The sequence below is a fragment of the Tenrec ecaudatus genome, chromosome 13, assembly GCF_050624435.1.
Source record: "Tenrec ecaudatus isolate mTenEca1 chromosome 13, mTenEca1.hap1, whole genome shotgun sequence".
NCBI lineage: Eukaryota > Metazoa > Chordata > Mammalia > Afrosoricida > Tenrecidae > Tenrec > Tenrec ecaudatus.
In genome coordinates, this window is record NC_134542.1 from 80296757 (window position 1) to 80313919 (window position 17163).

At 40.2% G+C, this 17163-nt stretch overlaps 1 protein-coding gene across 10 annotated transcripts in view; it reads left to right on the forward strand.

The window, feature by feature from the left end:
* The window catches only part of BAZ2B (bromodomain adjacent to zinc finger domain 2B), a 388953-nt gene that overhangs the window by 299500 nt on the left and 72290 nt on the right, over positions 1–17163 (forward strand). For 9 of the 10 annotated variants that reach the window (XM_075529673.1, XM_075529679.1, XM_075529678.1 and 6 more), the window contains 8 exons: positions 2022–2189; positions 2800–2993; positions 6360–6557; positions 6862–7257; positions 10910–11519; positions 13759–14055; positions 15058–15118; positions 15884–15992. In XM_075529673.1, the coding sequence (XP_075385788.1) occupies positions 2022–2189; positions 2800–2993; positions 6360–6557; positions 6862–7257; positions 10910–11519; positions 13759–14055; positions 15058–15118; positions 15884–15992 (2033 nt within the window). The remainder of the gene's footprint in view (positions 1–2021; positions 2190–2799; positions 2994–6359; positions 6558–6861; positions 7258–10909; positions 11520–13758; positions 14056–15057; positions 15119–15883; positions 15993–17163) is intronic. The other variant, XM_075529682.1, reaches the window with a different exon arrangement.

Below are 17163 nucleotides of genomic sequence, written 5' to 3' on the forward strand. Positions count from 1 at the left end.
TTCACATTTTTATTTACATTGTTGTATTAGATGGGACACTACAAGACTCTCTTTTGGTTTATTTTCTGATCTCTTCCTAATCTCCACCCTTCATTTAAAATTATAAAAGAATAAGCCATGAAGTATTACTATTGTCCAGTTCATACATGCACTAGTTTATTCCAAAAGTTTAAGTGTGTCTGTGATCAATGAATGGCCGCAGACAGTTTTCTCGTTAATCTCGTGCATCTCATTGGAATACTTTAAAAATATCGATATATTTTGTGCCATCTAAAACAACAATTTTGAGATCAAGGCTGATATCAAATTTTAACAGAACTCAAGTGGCCATCTTCCCAAACCAGTGAAGCTCGGCCCACAGGAGACAACTGTTTGTAGGTGGGTCAAAGGGTTTAAGGGTGCTCAGAAAGTCTGCAAAGGTCAATTCAAGGCAGGAGACTTAGCACAGAAGGTTATGGCAACTGGCCTGCTTTGTTTTGTGTTTTTTTTGGTATGCGAAAGAGGTCATCCTGGTAGATTGTTCTTGAATTGCATGAGACAATCGTAGGGCTTGGAAAACTATTAAGGTAGAGGCCAGGAAAGTTGCAGGCAGAATTTTCTTTTCCATCACCACAATTACCCTGCTCATTCTCGAAAGGTAGCAAGGCCTGCCCTATGAAATGTCATTGGGAAACCTCATCTCATCCATCCTACAGGCCAGAGCTTGCCCCCTTTAGACTTCTTTGTATTCCTCGAACTCAAAGGACATTGAAAAGAAGCATGATGTCAGCCCCCTAAGATGCCAAAAAAGATCTCTGATGGTTGGGTTACACATTCCACGGCTTAACTGCAAGGTCAGCAGTTCGAAACCACCAGCCGCCTTGAAGGAGACAGATGAGGTTTTCTACTCCTGTAAAGCTTTACATTCTCAGAAACCCACAAGGACAGATTCATTCTACCCCATTGGGTCATTTTGAGTCAGACTCGATGGCAGTGAGTGGATACCAAAATTGATGTTTGGATGTGGTGTAAATTGAATAACACAGAATTCTTCAGAATAGAAGAATTGTATAGGCCCAGAGGGATCATATGTCATGAAACAATAGCTTCACAATTTGATAATTTTGTTTAATAAAAATTTCTATGATTTTGTAGCAGTACTTTTTTTACTTATTCTATTCTATAACATTTGACTTCTTTCCTTTTTCAATCATTTAAATAAGAGCTATTCTTTCAATACCCAAATTGCTTTTGATGATAGGCTACCATTTAGTCCTTTTACCTCAATAAAACAGTATTGCTTTCTGTAACTTGTAAGAGAAAATAAAAACAAAATTTAAACTATATTCATTAACTTAAATAGAATCTTGTTAAATCTTTTGTATTTTATAGTGGATTTGTGTTTTTTCACCCTTTGAGTATGTTTCACTTTTTATGCTGAAAAAAGACTTACTGGTTTTGCTATGTGTATATTTCTGATGACCTAGAGAATGCTCGCTGCTAGAAATGCCTTTGAATCAATATTCCGTGTGACAGTAGTCTTTGAACGCTTACGAGGACCTCTTGAATGACCGGAGCCAGGTCATATTGCATGTAGTTTGAGGAAACTTTCAACAGAAGTTATAGCTATAATCCTAAATTGTAAGGTTTTAAAAGTAGATTAGTAGAGTCTTAAGTATCTTGCTTCTTTACTAATTTGAGGGAAATGTGGAACACATTATAAGTCAGGAGCTTAGATTTAATTTCAAACCTTAAACTACTTTTGTTCTTTAGAAGCTTGAACTGTAGAAATCTGTGAAGTGAAGACCCTTGGGGTACTGTCATAATAAGAATGATAACTTTAAAAAAATGATAAGTGTATGAATTCTAATCAGCAGCTTTTATATAAGAATGATGATCAGAATTAAATATAATTCAGTGATCTTGTTTCAATATGAAACTCGAATATTCTTTTTTCAAGAATAAATCACAGAGAGCTATTATTATATTAACTAGACAGTCAGTGCAAGCATTTTTATTTGGTTTGCTTGTCTGACTTCGAGGTGCCGAATGGTGGCGAGCAGCAGATGGTCACACGCGTCCGGGAGCAGCCTTCTTCCCGCCGTTGCTGGGAATTCCACCGCTGTTTGCGCCTCCAGCCCAGAATCATGATCCTTCTTCATTCCATTCCAGGACATCAGGAAAAAGTAGTCGAAATGGTCCTGAAAAAGGTACCCCTGTGAGCATGAGTGCAGTGCTGTGGATTTCTCATCCATGCCAGTTTCGCATCTAGCGGCGTTCAGGCGCCATGTCATTCTTCTAGAGTGATGTCAGTTGTGAGGGTGGTACCGCGACAGCACCCAGGAGCAACACAGAATTTGCTGTACTCTTTGACGTGATCTTATAAATCCTCCGATAACTCTGTGCTTCACGGTGTGCATGCTCACGTTACAGCTGAAGTTACATCAGTTAATCAAGGGACCCTGGATGCACACGGGGTTTTGCCATTAAGACTTGAACACAAGCTTCTGACTCCCAAGTCCAGTGCTTTTCCTTCTGTGTCCCTTCCCTTCATATACACAGCCACATAACGGCGTGGTTTTGTTTGGCTTTTCAGCTCAGCACCAGTGTTGTTAACACTAATAGCCTCAAACTTTGTTTTTAGTGCTCTTTAGAACTTGGGGAGTGATACTGCTATTGGAATATCCTTTCCAAATTCTGTTTGCACTTTAGATGATTCATTAGTATCTTTACTTTCGCCTGATTTGTGTTTGGGAGAGATTCTTCTCAGAATATTTTCACTTAATGATCTTTTTATAAACATGTGTATCCTTGTTGTAGGTGTAAATGGGTCAATAAATGGAAACAGCACATCATCTGTATCTGGTATTAGCACGTCTGTACTGTCCACTACAGCTTCAAGTTCCACGGGCCAAACTAAAACTATAAGCTCAGGTGGAGGAAATCGAAAATGTAATCAGGAACAAATCAAAAACCAGCCTTCGGATGCTAGAGCTGACAAAATCAAAGATAAGGTAAGCTGTTCTTTTCTTACCTTGGATTTTGAAAAACAAGTGCTGAACAGACCTTGTGTATGTATTCAAACGACCAGAATTGATGATTAGTTTCTTATGAATGTGCAACATCTGGTTTCATACTTATATTTTGGTATTGTGCTAATGTTATATCCTTTCAGGAATTAAAACTGTGAGCAGCAGTACAAATAATAATAGGAGCTAAAATTTATTGAAAACGTACTCCCTCCCAGCTTTGCTCTAACTCCTTTGCATGTAATATCTACCTCAGTCCTCCTTATGTCCTTTATGAGACAGGTATTCTTATTATCAATTATGCTCAAGTGAATTGAAGGCCTTTGGATTTAAGGGGGGGAGGGAATCCTATAGGTTTCCACCCACTAATTTTCAGTTTTAATCTTTTTAGCAATTTCTTCAGCTGTTCTTTGTATATATTGTATGTATATAATATAGATTGTTTATATATATATACTTTGAAAAATGGTTCCTCGGCTAATTTTGATATCCCTCTTGGGGGAAAGTAGTGCATTCATTTCATATTTAACCAAAAAACTCACTGCCATCAAGTCGATGCCACCTCGTTTACTCACTTGCATCTTACTAATTAAATCCAATTCCCTCATGGAGTCTGCTTATGTGTGGAACAGATATACCCATTTAAAATCAAATAATGTGACAAAGTAAGTCTCGGGCATTCGGCATGTTTGGAAGGTTACATAGCTGGGAGAATCTAATCAATGTCACTGAATTGCCCATGTTGAAATTGTTGAATTATTGCATTTTGCTGTGTATATTTTCAACAATTGCAAAACTTAAATTATTGCTTCAAAAAGATAGGCCCTTGGCTCACTGTAAATTATGGTGTGCACACCTCCTACATCTCAATCACATAAAGTAGTTGTTAGTGTGAATTCTTGTGCTTCATTTGGAAGTAGGACTCAGGAAGAGGCTCGTCCCAGCAAGTTCTGCATGAATCGTATACACAGTAGCTTTCCAATCAGGCACCTCTAGGGCCATTCCTACAAATGGAGGCCCCTTTTCTCATGCCATCTTTAAATTAAAAATCTACACGCAGTTTACTTGATCATTGAAATTGTTCCCTTTTCTCTACTAAGTCATCCCTTTTCTTTCTTAACCCCTGCTACAACCAAAAGTTATAACTTCTGTTTAGAGTCCTTATGATTAAATAGTCTCCCTACAGAGAATTAGAAACCCGTGACACATTGTGGATGCAAAGAAGGAGGGCCTTAGTTCTTTGTCAAATGAAAGGTAGCCATCAATTAATATTACTGTTTCCCTTGCATCACTGCCTTCTGGTTATTTTTACCCTGTGGTCCTTATACTCCTCCAGCTCTGTCCCTCATCCCACCCTGTTTATCTTTGAGGGAAGGAAAAGCTCCAGGAATGATGGGAACTCTGAGTCTGCTGACTAAACTACAGAAGCTAAGTGTGGGAGCAGCTCACAGAGAGTTTTAACTACAAGCAGGGAAGATCACTTTTCTCACGCATGTGCATTTATTTTGACAAATAAAATTTCAGAAGATGTAAAGGAAGGAGTGCACGTTTGCAATCCTTTAAATATGACTTCCATTCAGTTACCTCTTGTAGAGATGTGTTTATTTTCTTTCATGTCTCAACCCCAGTAGTCATGAAGGCTGAATTTCTTTAAGGGCATAATGTAGAAATGACTTGTGTCTGCTTTTTCTATACCTTGTCTTTATTTCATCAATTGGCAATGTTATTGAAATGCTCCTAAGTAACTTTGGTTTATACTTCATCTTATTGTTCTATGATTTCTTTTTTTAATTTTATTTTAATAAATCATTTTATTGGGGTCTCACAGCTCTTATAACAATCCATATACCAATTGTATCAAGCTCATTTGTACATATGTTCCAATAATCATTTCCAAAGCCTTTTCTTTCTACTTGAGCTCTTAATATCAGCTCCTCCTTTTACCCCTCCCTCCCTTTTACCCTAATGAATCCTTGATAATTTATCAATTATTTTTATTTTCATATTTTATACCATCCATGGTCTCCCTTCACCTACATATCTGTTATTCGTCCATTGCTCTATGATTTCAACATTTCTCCCACTTACTGGCAGTTTTAACTTTTCCATTAGAAAAGGGGCTTCAAAATGTTTATGAAAAATTTAAAGTTTGTCTTGGGATTCTCTCCCCCCACCCTCCTTTAATGTAACCTAATCCTCCTGGTAGGGCAGTGGGTTGGCCATTGAGCTGCTAACTAAAAGGTCAGTGGTGTGAACCCATCAGCCTTTCTGTGGAGAAAAAGAGGAGGCAATCTGCTTCCATAAAGATTTATAGCTCCAGAACCCCTGAGGAGGAGTTCTAGCCTCCCCTTAGGGTCACTGTGATGCCATCACAATCAACTGGACAGCAGGGGGTAGCTAGGGAAGGTCTGCTAGCTAATACTACTAACCACAAGGGTGGCAGTTCAAACCCACCAGCTGCTGTGCTGGAGAAAGATGAGGCTCTCAGTTTCCACAAACATTTACAGTCTCTGAAACCCTGAAGAACAATTGACTTGATGGGTTAGTATAGGGTCTTTATAAGAGGAGGTTTCAAACCGTTCATGGAAAAAATCCCATTGTCTATCCATCCCTTATATGTTGTAAAAATTAAGCTTCCTCCGTTATCTTTTTCTATCATTTCTGATATGAAAAACCTAAACTTGAATTCCTCGATTTGAATTAAAGCCACATCTCCAAGTCGTACACTGCCAGTTTTAATTTCACTCTACTGCGCTGTGCCGTGTGGACTTGTTGTTGCATGCACTTACTCCCTGCCTCTGCCACACTGGTCTGTATGTTTCTGGAACATGAGGGCTCTCTCTTGGACACTGCTGTAGCCAATCATCTAGAATTGTAGTTGGTGTCTTACAGGGAGACATTTGGCTACTTACTCACCACCTGCACAAAGAAGGAAGGGTAAAGCTAAAGATGTAACACTGAAGTGATCATTTTGTAAATTGCTCTTTTAAGTATACCATGTTTTTGAAGCATAATGGTCATATAAGTTTACATATGTATGGAGAGGACTTTAAAATTTTGAATTCTATTGTTCAGTTCCATGTTTTTCACTTGTGAAGCCTCCTCATGTATATGGAATTATTAATACCTTCAGTATACTTAGTGAATTTGACAAGAACTTGCATTTTTAGTGACATGATTCCTGTCAGATAAAGTAAGCAGTTTGTTGAGTAGCCTTACAGCCATACAACAATGGCCTTTTTCTTATAGTTACAAATTGATATTTAAAATATTTCAAATTTAAAGTTCCTTTCCGAAACTTGAATTTTTTCTCAAAATAAAATCTGGGGGGGAAATCTTGTCTTTTTCCAGAAACCAAGGAAGAAAGCCGTGGAAAGTTGTAGTGACAGCGACAGTGACTCCGGCGCGTCGTCGGACACCTCCAGTGAAGGCGTCAGCAGCAGTGACTCCGACGACCTAGAAGAGGGAGAGGAGGAAGACCAGAGCATTGAAGAAAGTGAAGATGACTCTGATTCAGAGAGCGAAGCACAACATCAAACTAACAATCAGGTATAAAGAACACCATTGACTCTATGTATTCACAAAGCCAAATGCTTAAATTCTCGCTTTTGAAGAACCGATTGAAATTCATTAAGAACACTTTGTAAAGTGCCGTATCTACGCGAGGGTAAGCCGACCCGCGTGCCAGCCGAGGCACCTAATTGTACCACAAAAAACTGCATAAAAATGTGCTAGGAAACGCAGCTTCTACACGCCTATATACAGCACTTTCTTTCCTTCAAGCGTTTCTGCTTGGTATTCTTTGTTTTATGGACATTAAGAAGTTACGTCTCTCTCTCTTTTTAAAACACAGGTGCTATTACATGGTATTTCAGACCCAAAAGCAGATGGACAGAAAGCAACTGAAAAAGCCCAGGAAAAAAGAATACACCAGCCATCACCTCTCGTGTCCGAATCCCAGGCCCCCTCATCGTTCCAATCCCAGCAGAAGCAGCCTCAGGTTTTGTCGCAGCAGCTTCCATTTATTTTCCAAAGCTCTCAGGCCCAGGAGGAGTCTGTGAACAAACACACCAGTGTGATACAGTCTACGGGCCTGGTGTCCACTGCGAAACCTTTGTCTTTGGTAAACCAAGCCAAAAAGGACACTTGTGTGAAACTCATCGTTCCTTCTCCGGATGTACTTAAAGCAGGGAATAAATATACCTCTGAAGAATCTAGTCCTTTGACCAGTGAATTGCGGTCCAAACGGGTGAGTGAAATTTATCTGTAGGAGAAAGTTTACAATTAGGAAAAAGATAGCTCTTGTATTATTTTTATGCTGCACAAATTTAAGTTAACTTCTACCTAAAATTTATACTTTCTTGTTTTCAGGAATAGAATATGAGCATTAATCAACTAGATGTCTCTGATTTTATATTTACCTTCTCATCATTTTAATCTATTTTCTGACAACTTAATCATGACTTCTTTTTCAGCTCTAGTAATACATAGGTATGTATGTTGGGGTAATATATCGCTGAAGCATAGCAGATACTACTGGCATCGTCTAACTTGACTCTTCATAAGTAAAATAAGCAAATTAGAAATTATATTGTTTAGGTTATTTTAGTTTTTCATTAATATATATCTCATTTTTAAAAAGTGATATTACAGCACCAGATCAATTTAATTATATATAAATGGCCCTTTTTTGTAATAGCTGAGTCACATGTGTACATATAATTTTACTTAATCCTTGCCAAAACCTTGTGTGATGAAAGAGCTAAGGCTCAGAGAGGTTAAGTCATTAGCAACATCACTTAATAAACTAGAACAGAGGGATTTAAAACAAAGTCATTCCATGCCAGGATTAAGATGAGGGGGGGAAATTACCCTCCTATAAATTGGAGCTCATTCAGAAATTACCATATGAATTACCTGAAAAAAACTAATAAAAAAACCTAGTTAAAGGAAATACCTTATATGCACGGACATTCTCATTAGACTCAACTCTAAATGTCTGTTTAGACATTTAACTTAGACATTCAACTCAGTCCTGACAAGTATTAAACTGGGTCACCCCTGGGTGCTGCAAACAGTGGAGTGCTTGGCCAGCGGGAGCCCATCCAGCGGTGCAAGAAGACAGTGCAGGATTTGGTGCTGTCCGCCGTAACAACACATGTGGGAGCTGAGGGCAGGAGAGCATGGCATTAGAACGGTGTTTCAAGCCTCTGGTTTTCCCACACCCTTGTCCTCCAAACAGATATCTTAGTGTATCCAGACATTTGCTCCTATAAATCCAAACCAAAACCCACTTCCAAAGAGTCAATTCCAACTCACAGAGACCCTCTAGAGTGTCCCCAAGACTATAAATCTTTGCCGGAGCAAACAGCCTCACCGTGCCTCCTGGGGAGCAGCTGACGGGTTTGAACCACCAACTTTGAGGTTAACCATTACCCAATAGCTCCACTAAATAATCCATGTCTCAATTTTCTCCTCTCCCTCTTCTTATATGTTGTTATTGTTCATTACCAGTGAGTCATAACCCCCCAGTCCCAACTCACAGGGACCCAAGGCACAATGGCATGAAGCACTGCACCATTTCTATGATCAGTTATAGATGAGACTGTTGGGATTTTCATTGGCTGATTTTTGGCAGCAGATCTCTAGGACTGTCTTTTTAGTCTGTCTAAACTTGAAAACATTTCTGAAACTTGTTCAGCAGCCTTGCACCTGCAAGCCTCAGCTGATAGAGGGGTGGGGGCTGCATACAAGGTGCACTGACTGGAAATTGAGTTTGTGAGTTTGCATTCATGGTTGCCCCACATGGAAGGCAAGACTTGGACCACTGACTCACCAATGCCACCGTTCTTTTACGTCCTACCCTTCATGCCGTAAAGGAGACTGTGTGTGGTGTAAAATAGTAATGGGTACTTGCAAACAATGGAAGAATCATTGGTTCTTGAAACCTCTAGGGTTCAGTATAAGGAAGGAGATTATTAAGTATTGAATTTTAAGGGACACTTACAGAAAATTAAAATGTAAAACTAAAGAGAAGACTTTGATTTTCATGTCTCATTTGGTCCTGTGAGTAGAAGAAAATCTTACTACCTATAAAGAAAGAGATAAAATTGTTTTGTGACATTATTTTCCAAGAAAGCAAAATATACTGATTTCTTTAACTAAGAATTTAAGTTTTATGGGAAGATGTTTTACTTAGGCAATACTCATATTAGAAATACTCTTTTATAAAATAAATGCTAAGGTTTCTTATTGTAAAAAGTAAATAAATAATGTTATTTCCATAGTTTATTCCCAGAACAAACTCTAATTGGGCACTTACTCCTTGTGAGACATTGCCTTAGGTACAAATATATTCCTGTAATTGTTTACAAAGAATTATCTAGATAAATTAATTTTCTGAACTACGGTAGAAAAGAAGTTACATGTCAAAGGAATTGATATATTGCCTTTGTTTGCTATGTGTTAGGACTCCGGCTTTAAAATTGTTGCTAAGTAATTTTGCATGGCTTTACATCTTCATCTATCTTTGTGAAATCCCCCTCGCAAAGTTCTGCCGACTTGCGTGTTAGAAGGCTGAGCCTGATACTGGCAGCCACACCGATGCTCATTTTGAGCTAGTCATTGTCAGTGCACAATTTCAGCTCAGGAAATTAAACTCTTCCTCTATTAGCATAAAATACTTTAATAAATTTATTTTACTTTATTTTTTATTTTAGTTACACCAACTTAATGAAATTTATATACCTTTATTATTTTCAAAGGGATTCTAGTATTTTTTTTCTTATATACATCTGTAAATTTTATGGCTTAATGGAGCTTGCAGATGATTTTTCCCCAAGAAAATTGGTTTATTTTATTATATTCAATGTCAACATGTTAACATTGAAAACTGTGTAATAAATTAAAGTTTAAAAACCTTCTTTACATAAAATGTTTTCATCTTAAAATGGAAAGATGAAAATATTCCATTTAAAGAAAGTGACCAGAGCAAAATAGGGGGATAGTGAAAGTATAACCCACATACAAACTAAAAGCAGCAACAACCCACTGCCTTCCATCAAGTCCGTGCTGACTCACAGTAATCCTTACAGGACGGGAAGAGTGGCACTGCCCCGTGCAATGCCCAGACTGTAACTGTCTATGGGAGTAGAAAGCCCGGCTTTCTCCCCAGGAATGGCTGCTGGTTTCAAACTGCTGCCCTTGCGATTCATAGCTGAATGTGTAACCATATGCCACCTGGGCTCCTTTCATGACACGCATAAGGCCTGGCCAATTGTCTAGTATGGTTGGAAAGATCTATTACTGCTAAAATGTAAAGTAATTTAATTACCACAATAAAGTATTTAGACTTACCAAGTGGGAAAGGCACTAAAAGCTTTGAGCACAGAGCTAACATAATAGATTAAGGCAGGTAAACTAGCTTTGGTGTGTGGTGTGGAGTAGGAGTTTGGCGGTGAGGAAAGGTGCTAAGGTTTAATAGGAGCAATGCATACACACTTCACGCGCATGGTAGTGCATAGCTGACTTGAACAGGTGCAGAGAGCTGCCTTGTAGGGTCCCCGGGCCGGTTAATGGCAGGGTGAGGCCAAATCCACTGCGAGCGACCGAGTTGACTGGAGCTCACAGCGCCCACAAACAGGATCCTGGTTTTCTGCAGCTGTCCATCTACATGAGACAGCCAGCCTCCTCTTTCTCCACAGGAGGGGCTGGCAGGGTCAAACTGCTGACTTTGCTAAACCGAATTTTAAATATCTAAAGTAGAGCTTCCCCTCCCTTTTACTGCACTTGTATATTGTGATTTAAATTTGTATATAAGGAGCTGTTCTCAGACACTGAAAGATACATAATCCTGGTTGTTATTGTACTTTTTTTTCCCCTTTCAATTTCTGTTTTAACAGGAACAATACAAACAGACATTCCCAGCACAGTTAAAGAAACAGGAGTCATCCAAGAGCCTGAAGAAGGTTATTGCAGCTCTGTCCAATCCCAAAGCAGCCTCTTGTTCACCAGCACATCCAAAACAAACATTAGAAAATAACCACCCGAATCCATTTTTGACAAACGCACTTTTAGGTCATCATCAACCAAATGGAGTGATGCCGAGTGTCATTCAAGAAGCCCCTCTGGCACTGACGACCCAAACTAAAATACAGAGCCGGAGGAGTGAGACCCTTGCCGCTGCAGGTAGCACCTCCTTTCCCTCACCGGTCAACTTGAGTACGAGCGGGAGAAGAACCCCGAGCACGCAGGCACAGGCCATGCCCTCGACCTCGCCCCTGCTGCCTAGTCAGGGCCAGGAAAAAGCCGCCGCGGGCAGTGCCGCCGCCACCGCACCGACGCAGCATCACCCGCACCCTGCACACACCCTCGGGGAGCACTTTCGAGGACCCGATTCAGACATTCCGAGCAGCAAAGACTCCGATGATTCAAACGAGGACGAAGAGGACGAAGACGAGGAGGAAGATGAGGAGGATGACGAAGATGATGAATCTGATGACAGCCAATCAGGTTATTTCCTATTTTTAAAGTTAAATGAATTTTTCTTTACATGCTCTGTGAAGTAAATCGTTTTAAGGAGCCTCTTTAGGCTCAGATGCACGGCCCTGGCCATTCCCCTTGTTTCGCACAGCTGGGGTGCCGCCGGTCCCTCGTGGTTGCTTCAGTGGAGTGCAGGGATAATTGAATTGGAAATCCAAAGTTACCCAACTCGGCCGTTCATTTGACATTAAACGAGCAATATGCTTTAAGTGAATACAAATAATACATGCATGACATGATTTCATTTTTATTTCATTCAGGACCACTCGTGTGTGTGCGTGTGTATCATATATACTCATGTATAAGCCGAGTTTCCCAGCACATTTATAATGGTTTTTGTGGTAAAATAATGTGCCTTGGCCAATATTTGGTCGGCTTATACTCGAGTATACACGAGAATATGTTAGCATCAGTTACTTTTATGCTAAATTGTTAAAAGGCTAGTGCCGACATTTTTGACAGAGGTAAAATGTGTAGTCACAGTCAGTCATTCAGAAAGTACCTGCCCACACTCCTGTATGTTGATGGATGTCCACCCTCCAGAGACTTAGACGATGCGCCTTCATTTTATCTGCATTCGTTGTCTGCGTTACCCGGCCACCCCCGCTTTCTTATTTCTTTTCCTTTCCCTCTCTCTCTTGCCCCACAGAAAAGTTTTAAAGTTTTTGACTTTGTTACTGACCAGCCATAAACCACACTACATTTTCTAGCAGCCACTGGAATGAGTCAGTTCTGCAATCCAAAGGGTCTCGAAGGCAAACACTCAATACTCGGTTAAGGAAAGGACATCTTCCCCAGAGAAGACTTTTTCCCCTTAGGTTCCCAGAGTAGAACTTTTCGTGAAACATAATAGTATTAATATTCATAATGTTCCTAAACTGAAGTTGTGAATCCCGTGATAAGCAGATAGCATCGCACATCCTGTCACTCCATCAAAGCTGGGAACCACTAGGAAAGGAGCCCAAGCGTGAGCCCTGTGCTTATCTGCATTGCCCAGGATTAGATTGTACGTGCGGGGCCGGGCGGGGGTGGGGGGGAGAGGAAGGCCTTCCAAGGTGTCTCAGAGAGGTGGGATTAAGCGAATGGAAACTTGCCATGATTTGTTAAAGGCCCCTCCTATCTGGAGGCGTGAGTAGTCTGTACATTCTTTAGTTAACCTTCTTGAAATTTTGGATAGTGGTATGAGTCTTAACCCAGAAATTCCATTGTACAAGAAAAATTTTGTTTCTGTTCAATTCATTTTCATCTTAATATCTGCATCCCACCCTGATGTCAGAATATTTTGTCTTGGGTCTTCTCTCCCTGGGTCCCACTGAAATCTGGGACATTTATGGCATCAGGAAGAGAGACGAGGCCTGCCATGTCGAGTCTGTTACGGCAGTATCCAGCATCCTCTTTGGCCAACACGTTGGAAGTTGGGTAGCATCCCTGTTGTGTCGGTGGAGGCATGCTGTCGCTTCCCTCCCCTGTGGGACCCACGTGCGCACACTTCTTCAGTGTCCGCCTGCCCGCTGACCCTGACCCACCCCTTGCTCTTTCTCCCAGGGAACTCTGAAGCTTGCCTTGAAATTGCGGGAGGGCTAGGATGAGAGGACTACATATCTCATAAACAGAACAAGCTTAGACTAGTAAATCGCTACATTATCCTGCCACGACTGTTTCTATGAGCTTCCTCTTTTGTGAAGTCTGGGAAATTGATACAGTCTTGCACCTAAATTTTAAAAAGTACCTCCCACTCCCAAATGTTTAAAGCTATGATTCCCCCCGCCCCCCGAAAATCGTTTGCTCAGAAGAAAGGATAATGGTAGCCGGAGGCTCCTGGTCCTCCTCCTGGACTTCGTAGCCTTCTCCAGTGAGTGGGGCCCGTCCCTGTGAGGAATCCATTCGTTCTCACTGTACCTTAGTTTCTGCATTAAGTTAAAAGTGATTTTGAAGCCCATAAGCAGAACTCACCGTATGAATAATGAAAACTGTTACATGATTAAAGTTTGGAGTAAAATTGCTACTTTAAATGAGGAATTTTGAGAATGTACAGTTTAGATATGCTCAACTAACTTATAGTAACAGTTTTTACACTTATTCTTGGGGAAGTTGCTCATTTGAGTTCTCAGTTACAGTTGCTAGTGCCTGAACAATCCCATTTAGTTACAAATTACAAACCCGTGGTGATTATGTAGTTATAATATCCAATACTTCTTTTACTTCCCAGAATCAGATAGTAACTCAGAATCAGATACAGAAGGCTCAGAAGAAGAAGAGGATGAGGATGATAAAGACCAAGATGAATCAGATAGTGACACTGAAGGAGAGAAAACTTCCACGAACCTGAGTCAGACCGCGTCCTCTGTCAAAAGCCCTTCCATCAGTCTCTCAGCCCTCTCAGCGCCTCGTCCCGTCCACATAGCAAAAGCCCCAGGCTCTGCTCCTGCTGCCTTATGTTCTGAGCCCCAGTCACCTGCTTTTCTTGGCACACCTTCTTCCACACTTACTTCGAGCCCGCACTCTGGTACCTACCCTTTATTTTTATTATTGTAAAGTAATATTCAAAGTATAGCAAGAATTTCCATTTATACAGTGTTCTGGAGACGAGCTCATTGGGATCAAGTGCTATAGGTAGATGCTAGGCTGGCTAAGAAAGGTCAGCATTCACTCTTATTCTCGCTGCGCTCCCAAATTAAGAGTCTGATTGACGCCAGCTCCTAATTTTGTGTACTTCTCTGATTATCAGTTTGTGCTTCAAAAAATACAGAATTTTATTAATATTTTGACTTTCAGATAAAACATGCTGTATTTTTTTTCATAGGTGGCTTTTTATAAACTTCAAGAGTTTTATAAGCTTTGTTAAAAGTTTGTACATGCAATATTCCAGGGCTGCTCTCTATTCTCATGCAAGAGTGAAGGGAAAGATGTTTACAGTAAAATACCATGTTAACTAGTTCTTGCATTTCACGCTCTTCTTGGCAACTCTAATTGTGCTTTCATTTGCCATAAACTAGTATATCCTACTAATGGAAGATACACATGTTCGTATTTCCGAAACTTGTCCAGGAGAAATAAATATATAACCATCATACTACCATTTGTACTCTAGATTAAGTCAAACACCTTCTATTGTTATTGACTGTCGATATATCTGGACGTCTAGCAAGAAAGAGAAGCCTCCCATTTTCAAAGAACCAACTGTACGCAGACATACTAAACTATTATCTATTTGTCCTCCTACTTTTCTCGTCATTAATAACTATATTAAAGGGGAGAAAAATGTATGGTTTTACTTTGGATTGTTTTTCTTTAGAAAGAAAGGCTAGTTATTCTGCCATTCAGACAAAGTGAAAAAAGAAACACCTCTGTCTTATACATGTTCTGTTGAAAAACATCTAAAAATAATGTACGAGATAGAGAATGAGGCTGGATAATGCAAGGCACTAAAATATTATTCTTAAAGAGCACATGCTACATACAATTCAAAAAGTGATCATCTGTATTGACTGGCTGAATTTTCTCGAAGGCACATCCAAACGAAGAAGAGTCGCGGATGAGCGGGAGCTGCGTTTTCCTTTGGAATATGGGTACGCACGCGAAGGCTTCTCATTTGGCTTCCCCAGATGTGTATGAGTACCTGTGGTGGGAGCGGGGCGGGGTGCTGGTGCCTTATTCTCAACCACAGATACCAGAAGTGAATGTCCTGTGTCGTGATTAGCACTGAAGAGCCAAAGCAACGGTCTCACTAGTCTGTCACTAGATAGAGCAGCTGAAATCAAAGCTACCTGCGATGGGGTCACGCAGCCAGCCAAATGGCTTTCTCTGAAAACCCAAAAAGGTCCTTTGGCAAAGGTCAGGAAGGCAGTTAAGAATGCTAAAGGGTTTGTGTGAAGACAGAATTAAAGGGCAGTGAAAACTGTGGACAAAATGAAGAATTCCAGCCGAGTTCGGTTAAAATGGTTTAAATGGAACCGACAGGTTTAGGACGAGAGGTGCCTGAGCATCAAGGAACAGTGAGTCACTCTTCTCACAGGGCTTTTCAGATACAAACATTATTATATATAAACTATACTATACTGTGCTATACATTGACTCATGGTCCTGGATATTGCTGTGTGCCTCAAGTAATACCCGTTATGATTTTTTAGAATTGCGTTACTTAACTAAAAGTAAAAATAATTTTAGTAGTGCATATTTGTGGGTTGTACAATTAAGGGATTGTTTTTTTTATTTTCTGTGTGTCAGTCTGGTTTTCTAGGGAGCATATGTACACTTTATTGTTTTTCTAGTTTGTAAAAGCTTCGTTGCAGGTTAAATACATATGTCCTAACCCTCATTTCTACTGTGTGTAGCTGGCAAAGGGAGACAAGAATAAGAAACGTTGGAGGGCGCATTCAAGGAGAAGCAGCTTATTATACTCCATGTGGCAAGAAACTCAGACAGTACCCTGAAGTAATAAAGGTACATACTTTATACCAAGTAACGTGCGTTTGGTGCCCATCCAGGATGCTGGTGGAGAGAAACATGAGCATTCTTTCCTCAGATAAAGGCTTGTATGGGACTAATGTACTTACCCTAAATTGATCTCCTATAAATCTTTAGCCCTTTGATAGAATCTGCACAACATTAATGTCAAAGCTGGGTTGTAATTATTAAAACCTGAAGTGGAAAAATCTGTGATTTTTCAGTATCTCAGCAGAAATGGAGTAATGGATATCTCAGGGGCAATTTCAGCTTCAGTGCAAAGACCAGAGTGGGTGACTTCTATGAAGCCAGAGACGGACCACGGGTATCTGCTTTATAAAAGTACAGTCTTTAAACCAAGAAGTAGTACTTCAGTGAAGTAAATGTCAGTACACTCTGAAGTATTGCCTTTTGTTATTTATAAAGATATACATAAATTTATGGTAAACACTCACTAAGCCTTCAGTTTCCTCTGTTTCCAAAGCAAGGAACTTTCACATAATATATGCATTCTTTAAGTAAATCTTTTATTTCCTTCTACTTAATTCTATTAGTGATTTTTGTCATTTATGCAGGTATAAAACTAAATGATCATGTGACATATAGGAAAGCTACACTAGGGCAATATTATAAATCAGTTCAAAGATCAAAAACATGCAGTCATTTGGGGGGAAAGGATTTTGTCCATTTGATTATGCCATGCCATATGATTATTCACAAGTTTGGTGGTTTTGTTGTTTTTCTTCCATAAAATTAGAAAAATGAAATTTCTACCATGGGCAGAAATTGACTTTTTAAAATGCTGGTAAAATTTTGAACTTATTGTCCCCTCTGAGCTGGACGTGGTAGGTTGACACGACTTCACTAATCAGAGCAAAGAAGCTGCCACAGAGGACTCATTATCTGTGTTCCCTGATCTGTGTTCAGCTTGGCACTGTGGGCCATCAGGTTGACTCCAGTGCCTGCTACCAACGCTGTCAGGCAGGGCAGAGCTGTCCCACAGTCTCCAAGGCGCCTGTCTTCACAGAAGCGCATCACTGCGGCTTTCCTCCGGGAACGCTGGAGGGGTCTCACCGCCCACCTGTCAGTCAGTGGTCAGGAGCTTTCGTCCCTGCCATCAGGGTGCTTCCCGGTTCCTACTCCTATGTCTTCTAGTTTCATTTGCCTC